This window comes from Monodon monoceros, unplaced genomic scaffold (assembly GCF_005190385.1).
Source record: "Monodon monoceros isolate NGI ecotype Baffin Bay Population unplaced genomic scaffold, NGI_Narwhal_1 Super_Scaffold_13, whole genome shotgun sequence".
NCBI lineage: Eukaryota > Metazoa > Chordata > Mammalia > Artiodactyla > Monodontidae > Monodon > Monodon monoceros.
The window spans coordinates 72356701-72376254 of record NW_021703769.1 but is presented as its reverse complement, the minus strand read 5'-3'; the positions used below and the strand labels follow the sequence as shown (position 1 = coordinate 72376254).

At 40.3% G+C, this 19554-nt stretch overlaps 1 protein-coding gene across 4 annotated transcripts in view; it reads right to left on the bottom strand.

Moving 5' to 3' along the window:
- Nucleotides 1–19554, bottom strand: part of LOC114894591 (S-adenosyl-L-methionine-dependent tRNA 4-demethylwyosine synthase) — a 152360-nt gene that overhangs the window by 63766 nt on the left and 69040 nt on the right. For all 4 annotated transcript variants that reach the window (XR_003793259.1, XM_029221414.1, XM_029221415.1 and 1 more), the window contains exons 12-13: nt 17966–18143; nt 6139–6274 (exon numbers count right to left, since the gene is read on the bottom strand). Coding sequence is in view for 3 of the 4 variants with exons in the window: in XM_029221414.1 (XP_029077247.1) it covers nt 6139–6274; nt 17966–18143 (314 nt within the window). In the remaining variant the exon portion in view is untranslated. The remainder of the gene's footprint in view (nt 1–6138; nt 6275–17965; nt 18144–19554) is intronic.

Here is a 19554-nt window from a genome sequence, read left to right as displayed (position 1 = left end):
AGTGGTTGAGATTCCGCCTGCCGATGCAGGGGACACGGGTTCGTGCCCTGGTCCGGGAAGATCCCACATGCCGCGGAGCGGCTACACCCGTGAGCCATGCCGCTGAGCCTGTGCACCTGGAGCCTGTGCTCCACAACGGGAGAGGCCACAACAGTGAGAGGCCCGCGTACCACAAAAAAATAAAAAATAAATAAAATAAATAAATGTAAAAGTTCAAGAATGGGCAAAATAATGTATGGTGACAGAAGTTGATAGAGTTGTTCATGATATTTTAAATAAAAAGTACAGTTGTAAAAATAAGTAATGATCTCATTTTATAAGTAAAATACACACACACTTACATACGCATAAATTAAACTCTGGAAGAAAAACAGCACTATAGTAATAGTATTTTTACCTTTGAATTCTGGTAGCGTATAAGTCATCTTATTTTCTTCATTATGGGAATATTTATTTTCTAATTTGTTTTTAGCAGATATGGTTATCTAATGTTTAACCTCATAAAAGGAAATGTCTTTAATTTCTTCTTTAAACAATATTATTGCTCTGGGTTCAAAAGGTTAATATTCATTACATTAATATCTTTTGTTCACTCTCCCCACTTCCATCCTTCCATTCGACCCACTACACAACGGTTTCTATGCAAAACACTGTATTCTACTTCTTTTTGACACAGTCATTAGAGGCCAACTGGTAAACCAAGTTTCTTTTTCATCACCCCTTAACCTTCCCTCAATATCTTCATGAAAACTCATTGTTTCTTTGAATTGTATGTAATACACAATACTTGCATGGGATTGTACCAACACCATTATCAAATTCTTCCCAGAGTCACTCTCTATATACACGCTTCATCTTGAAAGCTTGAAAAGTTGTCTTCCCTAAGCTTCCTTCTTTGGCCCTCTTTAGACACTTCTTGGATAATTCCATCTACTTTCTTGCCTTCACCTGCAATCTACTGCTACAGAGATGACTTCTAAATCTATATATTCACACTCCAACATTCCTCTGAGTCCCCAAGTCATGTAAGCAATGATCTACTAGACATCACTTAATGTCTCAACATGAACCTAAGACGCAACACGTTCATCTTTCCTTAAAAAGCTTAGGCAGAAGTCAGGTCCGGAGAAAACCTATTTACTAGGGAATTTCCTGGGGCTGGGGGAAGCCAAACACTTCATAGGCACTGGCTTTGGAAAACACCATGGGAGAGATCAAGGTCAGCAGTCTTGGTCTGATTTCAGAAGTGGCTAAAACCAGAATATCCTTTTAGCCAACCAGAGGAGGGTGAAATGGCATTAAACCCAAGATGGCTGGAATCAACACCCTGGAAGATCCATGCCTACAGAGAGGGTACACACAGGTTAGATAAAGGTAAAGGGCACGATAAAGCCTAAGAAAAGACAATAATAAGAAACAAATATCCAGACCCCAGCCAGATGGACTAAGGCTCAAGAGAAGCCTTTGGCATCGATAAGGGGAGGTGGAAATAAACCAAATAGATCAATAAGCAGGGGAACCAGTCAGAATGATGGAGGGGTGATTAGCTTGTCCTAAAAGGGAGGGAAGAAGACAGGCTATTTCATTGACTCTAAGATATTCCAGATTGTAAGACACACAATTATTTTATGTACCATCATTTTATGTCTCTCCTTTATGAAAGTAACAATGCTAGCAATTAAATATGACATGCCATCTCTGGCTATCTGACTTTAGAAATGTTAGAAAGTAACAAACTGTGCATGCTGCAACTGCAGAGCAGCAGAGGCACAAGGCCCCCTCTCAGGTGTGCTCAGGACAGGAACCTGATTTACACTCAGGCCCCCATGATATGGAGAAGCAGGCTGGAACACAGTCTTGCGAGACCCTGAGCTTTCACTGGCCAACAAGCAGGAAACTGAGTGAGGAGGGAAAAACCCAGTCTTCTCTCCCATGTGTCTGCTTTACCACTCACACACAACACTTCACTTCTGACACCTCTGGTCACCAAATGTGCGGGGGATTTTCCCTCACCAAGCAATTCTCTGCAACACCAGCTGGTGTCCTACAAATTAACTCAATTCTGAGACTACACCCTACTGGAGAGGCCAGTCCCAAGTCTAGGTTATCACCTGTGCTTCTGGCTGATGGGCTCTAAATCAGAGGTTCCCATAACCGCCTCCTCTGGTTTGATTAATTTGCTACAGCAGCTCACAGAACTCAGGGAAACACTGACTTAGGTTAACCAGTTTATTAAAGGGTACAGATGAACAACCAGATGAAGAGACACATAACGTGAGGTCTTGGGAGGGTCCTGAGCACAGGCACTTCTGTCCCCATGGAGCTGGGGACGCATCAACCTCCTGATATGTGGATGTGTTCACCAACCTGGAAGCTCCCCAAACCCCTTAGTGGGATTTTTATGGAGGCTTCCTCCATAAAATTATTAACTTCATTTCCAGCCCATCTCCCCTCTCTAGAGAGGGGTGTGTGTGTGTGTGTGTGTGTGTGTGTGTGGCAGGGGGGTGCTGAAAATTCCAAGGTGCCTTATTAGAATAAAAGACACTCCTAACGCTCTTATCACTTAGAAAGTTACAAGGGCTTTAGGAACTCTGTGCCAGGAACTGGGGACAGAGACCAATATATGTATTATCTCACACTGTTACTGATGAAAAACTATGCTGTCTTTAACCTGAAGGTCATAGAGAAACTTTAATAGCATGCAAAACTGCTCGTGGCCCGATGTTAACAACAACAAATAGCAACATATAAAATTGAATCATATACGCAAAACAAATCACTCTCTCCCCCTCAAAGGATTAACTAGAAGTACTACTTCAAAACGTCAGTAGTAGCTGCCTCAAGGTCCTGGAATTATAGGTAGCTTCTTCATTTGTTCCTTTATATTTCTCTTTACTTCCCCCCAAATTTCTATATTCAATGTGTAATTTTTGTAATCAGAGTTAAGGTCAAATTATTTTTGTCTTTCCAACATGAGGTTTCAAGAATATCAGTATTATTGCTCAAACGTGGAAAAGGATTAATTACTTCCATTTCCTGCTGGATCTTCAACTTGGCATAATAATGTGCCAAGAGAAACACATCTGGTCACACTTCTGATAAAAGTCTACTGCCAGGGCTTCCCTGGTGGTGCAGTGGTGAAGAATCCACCTGCCACTGCAGGGGACACAGGTTCGAGCCCTGGTCCAGGAAGATCCCACATCAGCGGAGTAACTAAGCCTGTGCGCCACAACTACTGAGCCTGTGCTCTGGAGCCTGCAAGCCACAACTACTGAGCCCACGTGCCACAACTACTGAAGCCCACGTGCCTAGAGCCCGTGCTCCACAACAAGAGAAGCCACCGCAATGAGAAGCCCATGCACCGCCAACAAAGAGTAGCCCCTGCCCGCAGCAACTAGACAAAACCCACGTACAGCAGCAAAGACCCAACGCAGCCAAAAATTAAGTAAATGAATAAATAAATAAATTTATTTTTTAAAAAAGTCTACTGCCAAAGGTAGGCAGTGCTGTCTTGCACAAGACGGATTTCTTTTTTTTTTTTTTTAAAAAGAGGACTGTTCGACAAGTAGCTGCCATGTCCGGAAATTGAAGCTAACACATTTTATGCTGTGTTATCTTGATGGAATTGCTTTTTAGCCCCACATACTCAAATACCAATCTATTTCTCCCCTCATATTTGAAAAGGAACATTTAGACAAAGGATAAAAATCTTGAAATGTAACCTTTATACTTGCCAAGAGTAATAAAACAAAATATGCTACCTTCTTCTACTTTGGGTGGTACTAGATCATACGTAGGCTGAAAAGCTTGGGAAAAATCGGATTTCTTTGTTTATAAAGTTTAAGAAATTCTTTCTCGTCAAATGTCTTTTCTTGCTCAGGTATACTTAAAGCTCAAACAAGTAACAGAAGATAACAGTATGGATGTTCTAATTGAAACATCTCAAATATCACTTTTATTTCAAAGTTTTCATTGAAAAACTCAAATGATTATCAGATGACAGTGATCATATATTTGACCCTAGCTAATAAGTATAGTCACAACATAAATGTCTTATTTTTCAGTATTAAACAGCAGTAAAGTCGACCTTTCTTGATAGTATCTAATGTACCAATAATATCAGACATTAAAAAGGAAATAACATAGCTTGAGTTAACTTAAAGAAAACTTTTTATTTTGACAGCAGCTTCCTGCTGCAGATCTTTCTTAAATGACAGTAAAACAATACAAGAATGAGAAACATAAACTCACTGCTACAAAATGCTTAGAGAGCAATTGCCCTAATCTGAGAGCAGCTAGTTTAAACAGCCCAAGGAAACTTTTTCAACTATTGTTACGTGGACACAATTATGATATTATATGTAAGAAGCTCATGGGTTAGAAAATATTGTAGAACTTTAAGTTAGTGCGTTACTATCAATGAGTCAATCCAGAGTACTTACAACTGAACTGGACATCCAAAGGCTTACTTGTAACTTCAAGATACGAATTCATTTTGTGGAAAATTTTGGCCAAAAGGCAAAAAGGAGCCTATTGAGCCATTCTGCTAATGCCTATTTCTCATCTTCCACACTCCGACTCAGGATATGGTCTAGATAACAATCTCATATGTGTTTGAGACTGCCAGCCCCTGCTGTTTACTTCCATCTAAATCCGTTCTGATTTTAATGCTATGTATCTCCTGTCTCAGCAATAAGCAATGAGGATACAGCTGAAGGTGAAGTCCAGAGACGAAGAAAATTTAGGAACCAAAAAGCATCTGACTTGCTAGCTTTATAAATAATCCAAGACAGATCAGAAACCAATGCCTATTTTGAATGTCTTAAATAATGTCAGTGTTAATCACCAAAAAAGGCACTGATTTAACTTCTCAAGCATAAAAGCAGGGGGCGGGAGGGGGGAGGTGCGAGGCGGTTCTGATCAGCTGAAAAGTCAAGAAAATGGGTAGAGTACATCTCACTACTATAGAGCTCTGGGTGAGTCTCCACTCATTCATTCTTTTAACAAACATTTATCAAATACCATTAACTATGTTGTGTAAGAATTCAGACATGAGTAAGGAATCCAGTTGGGGAGAGAGAAGCTAGGATAAAACAGAGGAAATGAAGTGTATTTACAGATATAAAACTTGGGAAGGCAGACAGGGGCAGCTATTTGCAACTGAAAACGGCTTCGCAGTAGAGGTAATAATGAAGCTGAGACTTGAAGGTTGCATAGGATTTCTACAAGTCAAAAAAATGGAAAGAAAGGACAGTCTAGGTTCCGAGGAGGTAACCAAGGACTCGGGACAAGTGCTGGGCACACCTGCAGAAATAGCAAGACAAGCAGGGCTGTGTAGCATTCCTGGGGAACATGGTGAAAGATGAGTCTGGAAACGTTCACTGCAGCCGGACGGCGACGGGGTGGGAATGCCACAGTAAGTGCCGGGCAAAGGACAGAAAGGCAGGTTTTCTGGGACAGTGACTTCCATATATTTGGCTGCACATCAAAAATCACCCGAGATGTTTAAAATGCAGATTCTCAAATCCTCCTAGGAATAGGAAACTGTAATTTTTTAAGCTCCTGTAGTGACTGTCAGTATCAGTTAGATTTGGGTAAACCAAGGGGAACTGCAGGGTAGAAGCAAAGAGAACAGAAAAGGGGAAATGGCTACAAGAGGTAGAACTAACAGAAAATACCAACTATTGACATAGGGGCCAATGGAAAAGAAGAACCAGAAGGTACCTTAGGTCTAAAAGAATAGGAAGATTTAAGAAGGGGCAACTGTTTGCAGGAAAAGACATTGGGGTCGGACATTCTGGGGTTGAGTTCCTTATTGGGTAGGAAATTTTGTTCTAGAAATTCAGGAAAATTAACTTCATATTTAAACATATACTATTTGCTGACACCTCTTCTAGGGTTGCTATGTACTGCGCTTACCCGTGTTTTATTAATTAGCTTTGGGAGTGTGCATCTCTCTCCTGAAATACGTGAAGGACATATAATATATATAAGGCAGAGTGCTAGAAACTTAAGAGGAACTCGATAAATATTTACTGAATAATAAACGTGGAAGTCTAGAAAAAAGTTGAAGATTTTAGTCTTTTTTTTTTTTTAAAGGAAAAAAAAATCTTTTTTTTAAGATGTCATGATTCTTACCTTTGCAGCCAAGGCTTTTAAACTGTCGAGGAATCTTTGCCAGAAATCCTTGAAGAGCGGGCGGTCAATTTTCTTCAGGCTCTCTTTGGTGCTGGCGTCCACACTGACGTATAGCTGGGTAACTGGTTTGAGGTTCCTTGATAATTTAAAATTAAAAAAAAAAAATACAACAATAGAAGAAGAAAATTATGCCTAAGTCGGGCTTTTCATGATGTTAAATTTACAATCTGTAATAGATGTGATGATTAAACATTTCACTGGGGTCTAGAGGGTTCTGCTTCTCCCAGAAGATTGAAGCCATGATTTTAATGTGACAGAATGGGATGTCAGTTGGTTATTTTTTAAAATGACTGGACACCATCCCTAATAAACTGAAAACATTGGATTACTTAAAATTAGTCTCTCTTCAAACACTACATTTTAGTGGAAAATAAAACAAGATCAGGCTTTAGGTCTGGCACCATCAGCTCAGCACAATTACAAGGGGTTCTCAGACCAAAGTTTCTTCATAAACTCTGCCACTTAAGACTTCTACAGGGGTCTGTGCTGACGGGCCACCTCCCATCATCAATTTGCTGATGGATGTTTTCTAAGGCACAAGAACAAGGCTTCTTTAAGGGCACAGAGCCACACCAATGCCTCACCTATGCCTCTGAGAGCAGGAGTGGGTTTAAAGTCAAGCCCTGTGTGGGTGAACAATGACCCGTATCAGGGAGCCGTAAGCAATGCAGAGTTAGAAAAAGAGCAGCCAAGCACTTACAAAAGAGCACAACCCAGAAGAAAAATGTATGTTGTAGATTCTTATCTTTCTTTGCCTTCTTAATCCGCATCCATGAGTACCACTCATTCTCCACTTCGCTCAAATTCACTGACTCATTTCACAATGTCATCATCTACCAGATTTCTTGCCAGTTATGTTTTAAGCCCGGATTGTACTTTTTCCCAGAGCCTCTCTGTTCTCCCTTCAAATAGGTCTCATAATTCACTCTCTTCAATGAATTTCGAAGTAGAAAGAAATTCCCCCTTAATAATCCTCTGACCAAATTCTCCCATTCTTAATTTGCTATAACTATTCCATAATTTGTATTTACCCCTAGAATGTTATACATTTTTTGTTTCAAAGTCTAGGCATTTAAAAACTGCCACATAATTCACATGCCATAACATTCACCATCAAAGTGGTTTATGAGTTTTTTATATCTATCAGTATTGGCCTTACCAATCTTTGAGTGGAAGACCTTGAAGGACAGGAGCTCTATTTTTCTTTTCATCCAGCCATACAGGTAGACACTTCAAGCTACTTTTTAGTGGATACTGTTGACTTCAGCTGACAGAACTTTTAAGGAAATGTAGGCCAAACAAATGCTTGTAATCATCTGGCTTAGGGACATATGGAAAAACCAAAAGGGCCTAAACCCAAAGCTGTTAAAAGTGGAGAAGCTCTGACCAAAGTTAGGAAAGAATGATTAAAACACTGGCAGACTCTCATTGCTTTAATCCCTCTCCAATACTGATATAACGGAATCCTTAAAAGTTCAATAATGTGTCACTACTGAGCAAAGGACATCAATTACTGGAAATGCAAAGCAACAGCATACTGTAATGGCAGCATTCTGTCTCACCACCCCTTTTGCTGGGGGCCCCTTTAATAACAGACAAGCTACTTTAACTGGATTTCATGTTTTACAAACATAAAAAAGATTGTCTTAATGAATACAGCTGGCTATCATTGTCTGATACTCACAGGACTTTGTCATAAAGCTGCCTGATGCAAAATGGGAACTGGCCTGACCTTTTCACTACACCTCCATAACTACTTCAAGAGTATGAACAGTAAATTCCAAAGGCCATAGATGTCTTACAAACCACCACCATTTTGTAAAAAAAAAAAAAAAAAAAAAAGAAATAGTCCTGGACATTGACACTAGCCATAAGGAATTTTTGACATTATTAAATGTCTGAGATGCTATCATCAGGAATTTTATAGCTCTTTGGCCAGGGATCAGAGGAAGAATGGAGAAGAGGAAAACCCCAAGGAACTGTAGAGCTCATTCCTAAGGGGCTCAAAAGGAGTAAAAGGACACTGGAGAGATTTTCTGAGCCTCAGGGATCTTATGTCTGCCTGCTATTGGTCTCTGTTCCCCGTGACAGGTGATGAGGCTCCAAGCACAGTCATTTGTCTGTCTCCATTCTATTCAGAGATAGGATCATTTTAGTTATATCCTTAAAACCATCATAATAATTCCTGTGTCTCAGAATCTCACATTGCTGTTGAGAACAATTAAAAAGGACTATACAATAAAAGGGATATATAACTCTGAGCCCAATCCCCAGTGAAAATACCCTATGAATCTTGATATGATTTTTGTGATGACCCTTCATCCTGCTAATTTTAAATCTCTGAGTTATGAATGATCATATATAGAAAAACACTGCAATTGAACATAAAAATCCCTCTCCCTTCTTCCCTTTCTGTAGAGATTAGGCCTCATTCTACCCAGAATAATCAATAATCACATCAAGATCCTACCTAGAATGAAACCTCCTCATCTCTACCGAAAGGAAAAAAGGGAGAGAGATTTATGTTTTCAAGAAATCTAGAGGCTTCAATAGTAACTTTGATGCTATTGGACAAAAAAATAACCGAAGTGACCCAAATATCCAATACTTATATGTGAAATCTATCCAAAAAAGGGACAGTTTCTATTAGCTGTTTCCTTCCCTGTGTTATGGGCCACAGTCTCTTGTTTCTGTGTCTAGTTCATGGTGTTTTTTTTTTTACGAAAGCTGGACATTTTAAATAATATTATTTGGCAATTCTAAATCAGGTATCTCCCAACCCAGGGGTGTTTTGTTTTTTTTTTTTCTTTTCTGTCTGCTTGCTGTTTTTGTTGTTACTGAACTAATTTGGTAAATTCTGTATTCTTGGTTGTGTTTAACCACTAAAATCCCTGTTTGATTAGCTTAGTGGTCAGGTAAGGATTAGACAGAGATATCCTTAAATGACTTCAATCAATAAGTCTCCTAGCCTTTGCTGAAGGGCTCTATGTGTGTATATTAGGGCACGCCTTCGATGTCCAGGCAGGCATTTGACAACTGTGCCTTAGCTTTCACTGTCTACCTGCTCAAGACATCAATATATCAAGTGGAGGTGGGCATATAGGGCCTTTTCAAGTCTTCCCTGGCATACCCACAGCCCTGCCCGTGTACATGGTCTTCTAGATTTCCAGGAACATGCTGGAGCTTCTCAAAGTCCCCTACAAACATCTCATTCCCTGGCTTTTCCTTTTAAGTATTTGGTTAGCTTCCTGTTTGCCCCAATGGTTACTGCTGCCTCAGGCAGCTGTGAAGTTAAACAATTACTGATAATTGCTTATGAGAAACACCGGAGAGAAAGGCTTTTGGTGCTGGACAAACTCTGAGTCACTTGTAACAAACACAACCCCCGTGAGTGAGAGTTTCCAGGGAACTGCCACACATACCATATAATGACAGTTCTCCAGGAATGGGACTTTGAAAGAGTTCCAACTCTGTTTTGTCCCTTCCCCTGGCTGCCAGGCTACTGGTTTTTACCACGACTGCAGGCTACTAGTTTGCAGAGCTGGAGAAGTTGGAATGGAATAAGGACATGTTAACACATCACAAATCTTACTGTTCATATTGCAGTTCAGCTAATTTTCTGAGGAACAGTGGGTTTCCACCACAGCCTACTTTAACCCATTTCTAAGCTAAGTTTCAATCCTGAGCCTTAAAAGACAAATCTTTTTGTAATTTAACTTAGTTGTTTTTTGCCTCCTCTTTACTGTACAGAGCCTGGATCCAAAGAAAAAGGGCCATCCCCGTACCCACACATACCCCTCAACAAAAGCCTTCCGTTTCTACTTTAGCCACTGGCTTCTCAGAATCCAAAAATCAAATATTCTAGTGTACTGTTGCAAGAAGTCTTGGGAGAAAAAAAGGCCACTGCAGTATTCAAAATATTTTTGTATTGTTAATGCACATCGTAGAAACACTCTTTTTTCTTTTTGGCCGCGCCATGCAGCTTGCAGGATTTTAGCTTCCCCGAACCAGGGACTGAACCCAGGCCCCCAGCACTGGAACCATGGAGTCCTCACCATTGGACCACCAGGAAATTCCCCAGAAATACTTTTTTGACATGAGAATAAAAACACTATTTACTGGGGGCAAAAAAACGTTCCTCAGATTGTTGCATACCTCTGTTTAAGAATTTGATTCTGACAATTTTTGCTGGTATTCTCACTGTTTTTATAGAAGAGTAGGTTTTGAAGGTCTGTACTCTGCTATTCCTAATAACCAACAAACAAGTTTTGTTTTTATTTCCATCACAATTCATCACAATATTTCCTATGTCCATTGTGATTTCTTCTTTGACCCATAAGCAAATGAAAAGTGCATTGCTTAAATTATAAGCATATTGGAATATTCTAGTTATCTTTTTGTACTGATTTATAGTTTAATTGCATTGTGTTCACATATCATGATCTACATGATTGCAATACTTTCTTGTAACTTGCTATAATGCCCAACATATGGCCATTTGGTAATTTTTCTGAGAGCAACTTCTGTGCTCTTAAAAGGAATTTATATTCCAAAGTTTCTCAATTCAATACTCTATTTCTGTAATACACGCTAAATCTGTTAATTTAGTTGTTCAGATCTTCACTACTATTCCTGATTTTGATTTGCCTGTTTTATCAGTTTGAGAGAAGTGTGTTAAAAACTTACTATTTCGCCTTATAGTTCTGTCAATTTTGAGATTATGTTACTGATTGTTGAAAATTTTTGAATTATTATATTGTTTTATGTTCCTGGTAGGTTTAATATTTTATAATTAAGAAATGTTCCATCTTATCTCAAGTAATGGTTCTTGCCTTAAAGTATACTTGACCAATATTACTTAGCCTACCTTTCCAAGGTGCTTTTCATATATTATCTCGTACACTAACAATGCCACTATAAGGTAGTCATTATTATTGCAATCATTTTACAGATGAGGAAACTGGGCACTGAGAGGTTACCTTCCCAGCGTCAGAAAGACAGCAAGAGATACAGTCAAGATTCAAACCCAGGTCTCTTCTAGACAGAGCACAAACTCTTCATCACTTCACTGTGCTGTCTCTTTTTTTTTAGCCCATCCAGAAAAGCATAGTTTTGAAAAGTGTCCCATCAATTCACAGACACAAAAGAAGACTATATTTTAAACTTAATACAAACAAAACAGGCTGGGAGAAAAAAAAAAACTTCTATTGAAAGGATCAGGTAGTATTTATAATCAATCTTCATTTCATTGTAACTGTTACCTATAGCCACTTAGAGCTGATACATACAAGAAAACTTTATTTTTATTAAAATTAATGCATTTCTTGATACATTTACTAAGTAATATGTGAAGAGATATCCAATTTATAGAGGTTCTCTAACACATATAGTGAATATCTTAGCAAATACTAGAGAAAACAAAACATAAAGCAAACAAAATAACAGAAATACAAGTGGAAGAAGTAAGAGAACAAACAAAGTTCACACATAGTTTCAGTGAAGGTGCTCAAAAGTAAACGTACACGGGGACAAATCCTGTGGTGGTGGAGGAGGTGTAGGAAGTTAAATGTTAATCGTGTCATAGTTAAAAATGGAACACAGCTCTGTCTTCTTATGATAAGACTGCTAGCAGGGAGAAAGCTTTGAATTAACTATACTTATCACAAAAGAAAAAATTTGAGATTTTAAATGTAAACTTAAAAATAATATGAAATAGTTAAGAAAATCGTGTAGAAGAAGGGGTAGTCAAAATAATTAGCTACTAAAGGTATCAGAAAAAAGCCTGAGAAAATCTGGTTAAAATGTTAAACCTTGTATTGCTACTGATGGGAGTAGTTGTTTTTATATCTTTTAAAAATAATAAGATTCTGTGAAAAAATAAAAAAAAAAGAAAATCGTGTAGAAGTGAACTAAAGATGAAGCTAAGAGTGAGCCAGTCGACAAAGGGCTGAACATTTGACCTTAAACCTTCTCATGCTCATAAAGAGACATAGTTATAGGATTCAAATGTCCACAAAGTAAGCACAAACTAGGTTCAGTGTTTCTCAACAACCTCCTTACCTTACAACATGGTCTACTTTTAGCAAGATGTCTCACGTAAGTCTTTGACATCTTAGCACAGAACAATTTACAGGAAGTAATGACAGGGAGTGCTCCAGTGGGACAGTGATACCCAGGTGTGATGGGCCTTTCCGACTGCAGGGCTGAATGCAAGCATAGATCATACAGTCTCGAGAATAAGAGTCCTAAACTCACATGTCTGCAGGAACCAAGAATATAATGTGAGTCAACCAAGACACTTTTTTATTTATTTAGCTATTTATTTAATACATTTATTTATTTATTTTAAAAAATTTGTTTATTTTATTTATTTAATTTTGGCTGCATTGGGTCTTTGTTGCTATGTGTGGGCTTTTCTAGTTGCGGTGAGCGGGGGCTACTTTTCGTTGCGGCGCGGGCTTCTCATTGCAGTGGCTTCTCTTGTTGTGGAGCACGGGTTCTAGGCACATGGGCTTCAGTAGTTGTGGCGCACGGGCTCAGCAGTTGTGGCTCGCAGGCTCTAGAGCACAGGCTCAGTAGTTGTGGCACATGGGCTTAGTTGCTCCACGGCATGTGGGATCTTCCTGGACCAGGGCTCGAACCCGTGTCTCCTGCATAGGCAGGCGGATTCTTAACCAGTGCGCCACCAGCAAAGCCCAAGCAAGCCACTTTTAAAGGAAAAAGAAGTTCTTTGGACACCAAAACACAGACTACATGTGAAACATTCAAGAATATTCTTTCCTTACTCAAAGCAAGACGCTTCCCATTTTTCTTGTATGTGGTACTCTGTCTCCCTTTCATTGTTTCATGTCTGTTAGAAATGGCGACAGAAATTTCTCTGCTGTAAGAGAATCTACAGTGCGATCCCTCTGACAGGTGGCAGATGAGACTCAGCCTCAGGGCTGAGGAGACAGTAAAATGGTGGAGAGCGTGGCAAACTGAAAAGCAGAGGCTTTACCGAAAAGACAGCCGTTCCTTGCTGTGATATTGTCAGACAACAAGGAACACACATGCGGTCTTTGTCCCTAGTTCCTGGCACAGAGCTCCTAAAACTCTTGGTATTTCCCGAGTGACAGAGGTGAGAAGTGCCTTTTGTTATCTATAATAAGCCCCTTTCAACCATACAAGAATTTATATTAATGGGGTAACTCCTGATGCGCCCATGGACACATTCCAGAGAGGGGCTGGTGCCCGAAGAACAGACCACGTGATTAGAGGGTTGGCACTTTCAGTTCCCCCTGCAACCTCTAGGAAAGGGAGATGGGCTAGAGGTTGAGCTAATCACCAATGACCAATCACAATGATTTCATCAATCCTGCCTATCTAATGAAACCTCCATAAAACCCTCCCAAATGACGGCTTCAGAGAGCTTCCGGGATGGTGAACACATTGGGTGCTGGGAGGGTGATGCGTCTGGAGAGGGTGGGGAAGCCCAGGGCCCTTTTCCCCACATCTTGTCCCATGCAACCCTTCTATCCAGATGTTTCTGAGTTGTAGTCTTTATAATAAACTAGTAACAGTAACTGAATTGTTTTCCCCAAGCTCTGTGAACTGTTCTAGCAAATTATCAAACCCAAGGAGGGGTTGTGCGACACCCCAATGTACCGTCAGTTCATCAGAAGTACAGGTGGCAGCCCGGGACTGTGACTGGTGTCTGAAGTAGGGGGCAGCCTGGGGCTGAGTCCTGACCCTGTGAGGTCTGTGCTAACTCCAGGGAGACAGTGTCAGAATGGAACTGAACTGCAGGACACCTAGCTGGTGCCTGCAGAGAATTAGAGGACTGCTTGGTGTGGGGAAAAAAACACACATCCGGTGTTAGAAGTGTTGTGAGTAAAAAAACAGATAAGAGTGAAGTGTTCTGGTGTTGTAAAAACAGCACTTCATACTTGGCTCTTGACAATTTTTGCCAGATTGTCTTTTTCTCCAAAGTCAGAAATCTCTTTTATGAAAAATTTCTGGATTTTAAATGTTGGCTAAAAAAAGAAAAAAAAAAGTTTCTAAACATGCTACAGGACAAATAAAACCAACTCCTTATCAACTGCCAGTTTGAGACTTCTGGTCTCAAGAACTCTCCCAGCTTTCCCACATGATTAATTAAGTTCCTTTAAAAGACCGAGTCCTCGTACGTTCAAGGTTATCCTCCTTGTACAAAGCACAGCCTGCTGTGCTATTCGGCAGAGTACAAACGTGGCCATAAACTCTCCCTCTCCTTGTACCCATGACCCTTTGCAATGTAGCTCTGAGTGCCCCTCACTGACGCCAAGCTTGGCCACGTGACTTGCTTTAGCCAAGGAGAAGTGAGCAAACGTGACACAAGCAGAGGCTTGAACGATGCCTGTGTGCTGGAGTTTATCTTTTCTTGCTGTTCACTGAAACCCTGCCACCACGTGGTCAACTTCAGACTTGCTGGAGGATAAGAGGCTACACGAATATAGAGGTCCCAGTTGTCCCAGGCAAGGCCATCATAAACCAGCCATCCCAGCATATCTGCCAACTGACTAGACACATGAACAACACTGAGACCAGCAAAGCCAGCCAAGATGAAAAGACCTCCCAGCCGATTCACAGAATTACAAGCTAAATGAATCGTTGCTAGTTTGACTGACTCAGTTTTAAGGCAAGTGGTTACAGCAAAAGATAACTGATACATGCTACAGTGTATCATATATCAGTTTTACGCCTATCGAAAATACCATTATAGGGGCTTCCCTGGTGGCGCAGTGGTTAAGAATCTGCCTGCCAATGCTGGGGACACGGGTTTGAGCCCTGGTCTGGGAAGATCCCACATGCCGCGGAGCAACTAAGCCCGTGCGCCACAGCTACCGAGCCTGAGCTCTAGAGCCCGCGAGCCTGTGTGCCACAACTGCTGAAGCCCACGCACTCTAGAGCCCATACGCCACAGCAAGAGAAGCCACCGCAACAAGAAGCCCGCGCACCACAACAAAGAGTAGCTCCCACTCGCCACAACTAGAGAATGCCTGCACGCAGCAACGAAGACCCAACACAGCCAAAAATAAAAATAAAATTAATTAATTAAATTAAAAAAATACCATTATAAAGGCACTTGTTTTTGTGGAACTAAGAAGGCTTTTTCTCAAGAGAAAGGGGTTTTTTTTGTGCAATCACCACCAGATCTATCATTAACATTAAGTGTCTTACACATTCTTGTCACTTTTATTAATTAGCCTCTATGTCAACAAACAAAAACATAAAGCTACCTAGAATGCAAAAGCTTTCTCATTTGCCTAAGGTGTCTGCTTCTATCTTCAACAAATCCTCGAGGACCACTCACTGTGAAAACTCCCTTCAGTGGGAGAACTGTCAGCAAAGAGCCATATGCTTTAGAGCTGGAGGGGAGACTGAGGTCCTTTTAAAGAAAAGTTAAGCATCCTGAAAAGGCCACTAGCCTGAACGTAATGCTTGCATGTGGGTCAAGGGAAGGCTAGTTGACAAAGTCAAGATCTTCTTCAAAAGATACCGAAAGAGTATGGGTTAGGCACTGTAGTAATTTAGAAATTTTTTATTAAAAAAAAAATTAGTACACAGCCAACCACCCAGAGAACATTATTACTTCCTAGTGTATGCTCAAAGATAAAATGGTTGCAAGAGGTTCATCTAACAGCTGATTTGAATGAGCAAAGTGCATCAACATTAGAGGTAACTTCCAAAATGCATGATCTCCGTGCTATATTAGTAAATCTATAGCCTTGTTTTTCTGTAGGACACCAGAGACAATTGGTATTTAGAGTCCTCCTAATTCACGGAAATAAAACAATATTATCTGCACCTAGGAAATTTCTCTTTCCATTTTCTCTTGGACCACTTTCAAGTACATATCTTATTTAATTCTCTATCATTTTCCTCAATCCATGATGGCATTCACAAAGAATACCACGTATTATCAAACAATGAATCGCCCTCTCTGGTTATTATCTTACATGCCACTCCTGGAACATTCAATTCTTTTTAGGCATTACAGTAGGCCCTCTGTATCTGAGCGTTCCACATCCACGGATTCAACCAACTACAAATCAAAAATATTCTAGGGAAAAAAAATTCCAGAAAGCTCCCCAAGGCAAACCTTGAATCTGCCACGTGCCAGCAGCTACTTACAGAGCCTTTACAATGTGTCAGGTATTATAAGTAATTTAGAGATGATTTAAAGTGCATGAGAGGATATGCGTGGGTTATATGTAAATACTATACCATTTTATAAAAGGAACTTGAGCATCAGTGGGGTTTGATATTTGCAGGGAGTCCTGGAACCAGTCCTCCTCAGATACCAGGGACGACTGCATGTCTTAAATTTGGGATAGACTCCTTTTTTCTATACGCGTGTGTGTGTGCGTGTGTGTGTGTGTGTGCGCATGTGTGTGTGCGTGTGTGTGTGTATCCCAACACCACTCTATCTGAACCCCGCCCTCATGAGCCATTTGAAAAGTCAAAGATCTTAACATAAAAATTTGAAAAAAGGAATAGTGACCCTATGCAAAATGTACACATTGACTTTTTAAAAACCTTTCCCTTTTAACTTTTTATACAACTTCAAGAAGTAGTATTTTAGCTATCTTTGTGACAATGTTACTGATTTTCACTTTACTGCCTGGTAACTAATAATTTTAATCAACTCTTTGATTTCCTATGATGATAAATTCTAAACCAAGCACCTACAGTGTGCCAGGAATTATACTAGTGGCATAAAGATAAATAAGCAGGGGTCACTGGCCCAGGGACTCACAGTCTAATGAAGAAGGCACAATAACAACCAAGTAAAAGTTAATGTTTTTGGTACTATAATATGTGTATAGTTCAAGTATAATGCAAAAACAGGTCATTTCCAGGTCCCAGGAGATGGTCATCTCTACCTGGAGAGCTCTCCAAACCAACCGCATCATCTTACCTCCTAAACCCGCTTCTTCCTCACATGATCCCTCGACTGTTACAGGGCCCCACAGTCCTAGCAATCAACATGGCTGGAACTTTCCGAGTCATCAGTTAAGTCCTCTTCTGTGCAGGGCTCACAGAGCCATACAAACAGTATGCCAAGCTTATCATGCCTCAGTGATACCTTTTTTAAGACTCCTCATTCTGTCTTACTTTCATCCTTTTAACTCTTACGTAGACAAACGTATAATCTCCTATCCAGTTTCCTGCTTCTTGGCTCACCCACTTTATACTGTGCTGGCAGACTACTCTGCAGAAAGCAAGCTCTTTCTAAAGAACAGCATTTGAAGTCATCTGCAACTTTGTCCCAACCTTTCCAACCTGGGTTCCAGCTGCCAGTCTCTTTCGCACACTCTGTGGTCCTAACCAACTATATTTACATAATGGTATCCCAAATACCCCAACTCTGTATCTTTCTCGGACAGTTCTTATTAAAAATCCACAGTTTCCTATCTCCCCAAGTACCCATCCCAGACATACTTTAAGATCCAAATTTAATGAAGCCTTTTCTGAGAAGTTTTACCCTGCTTCTCTCATCTAAAAAAAAATTGCTTTCTCTTTTGAATTCCCCCAGCAATTTATTTGTGCCTCTATTTCTTAAACTAATGTTATCTTCCCCGATAGAATGGATTTTTAAAAGCAGGAGCTCTGTCCCCTCAAAGCCAACATTTGTATGTACTTAGTAATCAGTAAATCCTTTCTGAATATATTAATGCCTGTTAGTTTTACTTTTCAGTCAAACACAGAGTCAAGCAGCAGTATCTTAACAAGCTGGACCACTCACCTGATTTCCGCAGGGAACTGTGCATTTGTGACCAGGAAACTGGAGATTTTACGCTCGTGGAGTAGCTTCAAAAACTTGTTGATTTCTGGGTACATGATGGGTTCTCCCACAAGGGATAATGCACAGTGCTTTACTGTCATTCCTTCCTCAAAGCGTTCCTCTCTGACACCTGGCACTCCTGGAGAACATGGTGGAAAGGAACAAGCTCAATAAGGCACAGATAGAGGACATCACTTTTATTTTTCTTAATTAAAAATTAAAAAATTTTTCTTAATGGTTTTTTGATTTTAGAGGGCAAAATTACTTTTGCTACCAGCCAAATACTACAAAACAAGAGCCTGGGGGCGGGGGGCAACCCTAACATTATTAAACCAGAAAAAAAAAACCCTAGAATTATGGTATCAGCAATCTCATCCTTCCTTTTAGTACTAATTAAACTACATCAATACAAGCAGGCAAAACTAACTTTGTTATTAGCTAATTATTTGGAACACAGAATGTACTACTTTCCATAATTTGCTTAGCTCTGCATTCTTTCATGTTGGTCTAAGACAATGAACTCAGTATAGCTGCATAAGGAAAGCCTCTCCTATGCCAATCATTGCAGCCTTCATTCCTCAGGTATTCTGAATTGAGAAACGAAATGCAGTCGGTCCAAAAGAACAGAGGAGAGAAAAAGAAGCCTGCAGTTCTCACCTTTGGCTTCATATTGGAATCACCTGGAGAGTATCGTAAACTACAGCGGCCTAGGTCCACTGCCAAAGATTCTGTTTAACTGGAGTGAATGCAAGCCAGAGTAACGGGAGCTTTAAAAGTTCCTCAGGTGATTCTAATGTGCAGCCAAAGTGAAAAACCACTGCATAAACCAGAAGCCCCCAAACTTATATGCCAACTAGAATCACCTTGGAACTGTCAACGTTCCAAATTCCAGGCCACAGCACAGACCAATGAAATCACCATCTCTGGGGGAGGGGCAGGGGGCATCAGGAGCTTTCTGAAGCTCCCCAGGTGATCCCAATATGCAGGCAAGTTTGGGGAACCACTGCCACACACCATTGGTTCTCGACCCTAGTTAAGACATTGAGAAATAACCCAAAGAACTTTAAAAAATCCCAGTGTCCAGGCAGTATCCCAAGCCAGTTAAATCGCAACCTCTAGGGATGAGAGCCTGAGACATCCGTATTTTTTAAATGCTCCCCATGTGATTAGAGTGGACAGGATGGGTTAAGCAGCACTGCTCTAGACTCGATGTACTGTAGGAAAGCATGCATGGAAAAAAAAATAGAAAGCATGCTTGAAAGTCCCTCAATCTAACGAAGAGTTTGAAAGACTTGGAAATTGCTTAAAAAGGCAAATAAAAACATATCTCCTTTACTTCAGATATTTCTATCCATTACGCTAGTTTCTTTTCGAAGAACACATTCTCTCTAAAGGATACAGATTCCTCACCGAGACTGGAGGTAGGAGGAGACATGTTCATATTCCCTCTCAGTCATTTATGAGCCGTCTCTGAAAAGTAGTTTTCTTGACTGTAAGCAGTACTTAGCCCAAAGAATGTTTCTTAGAATTAAATGAGATAATGCATGGAA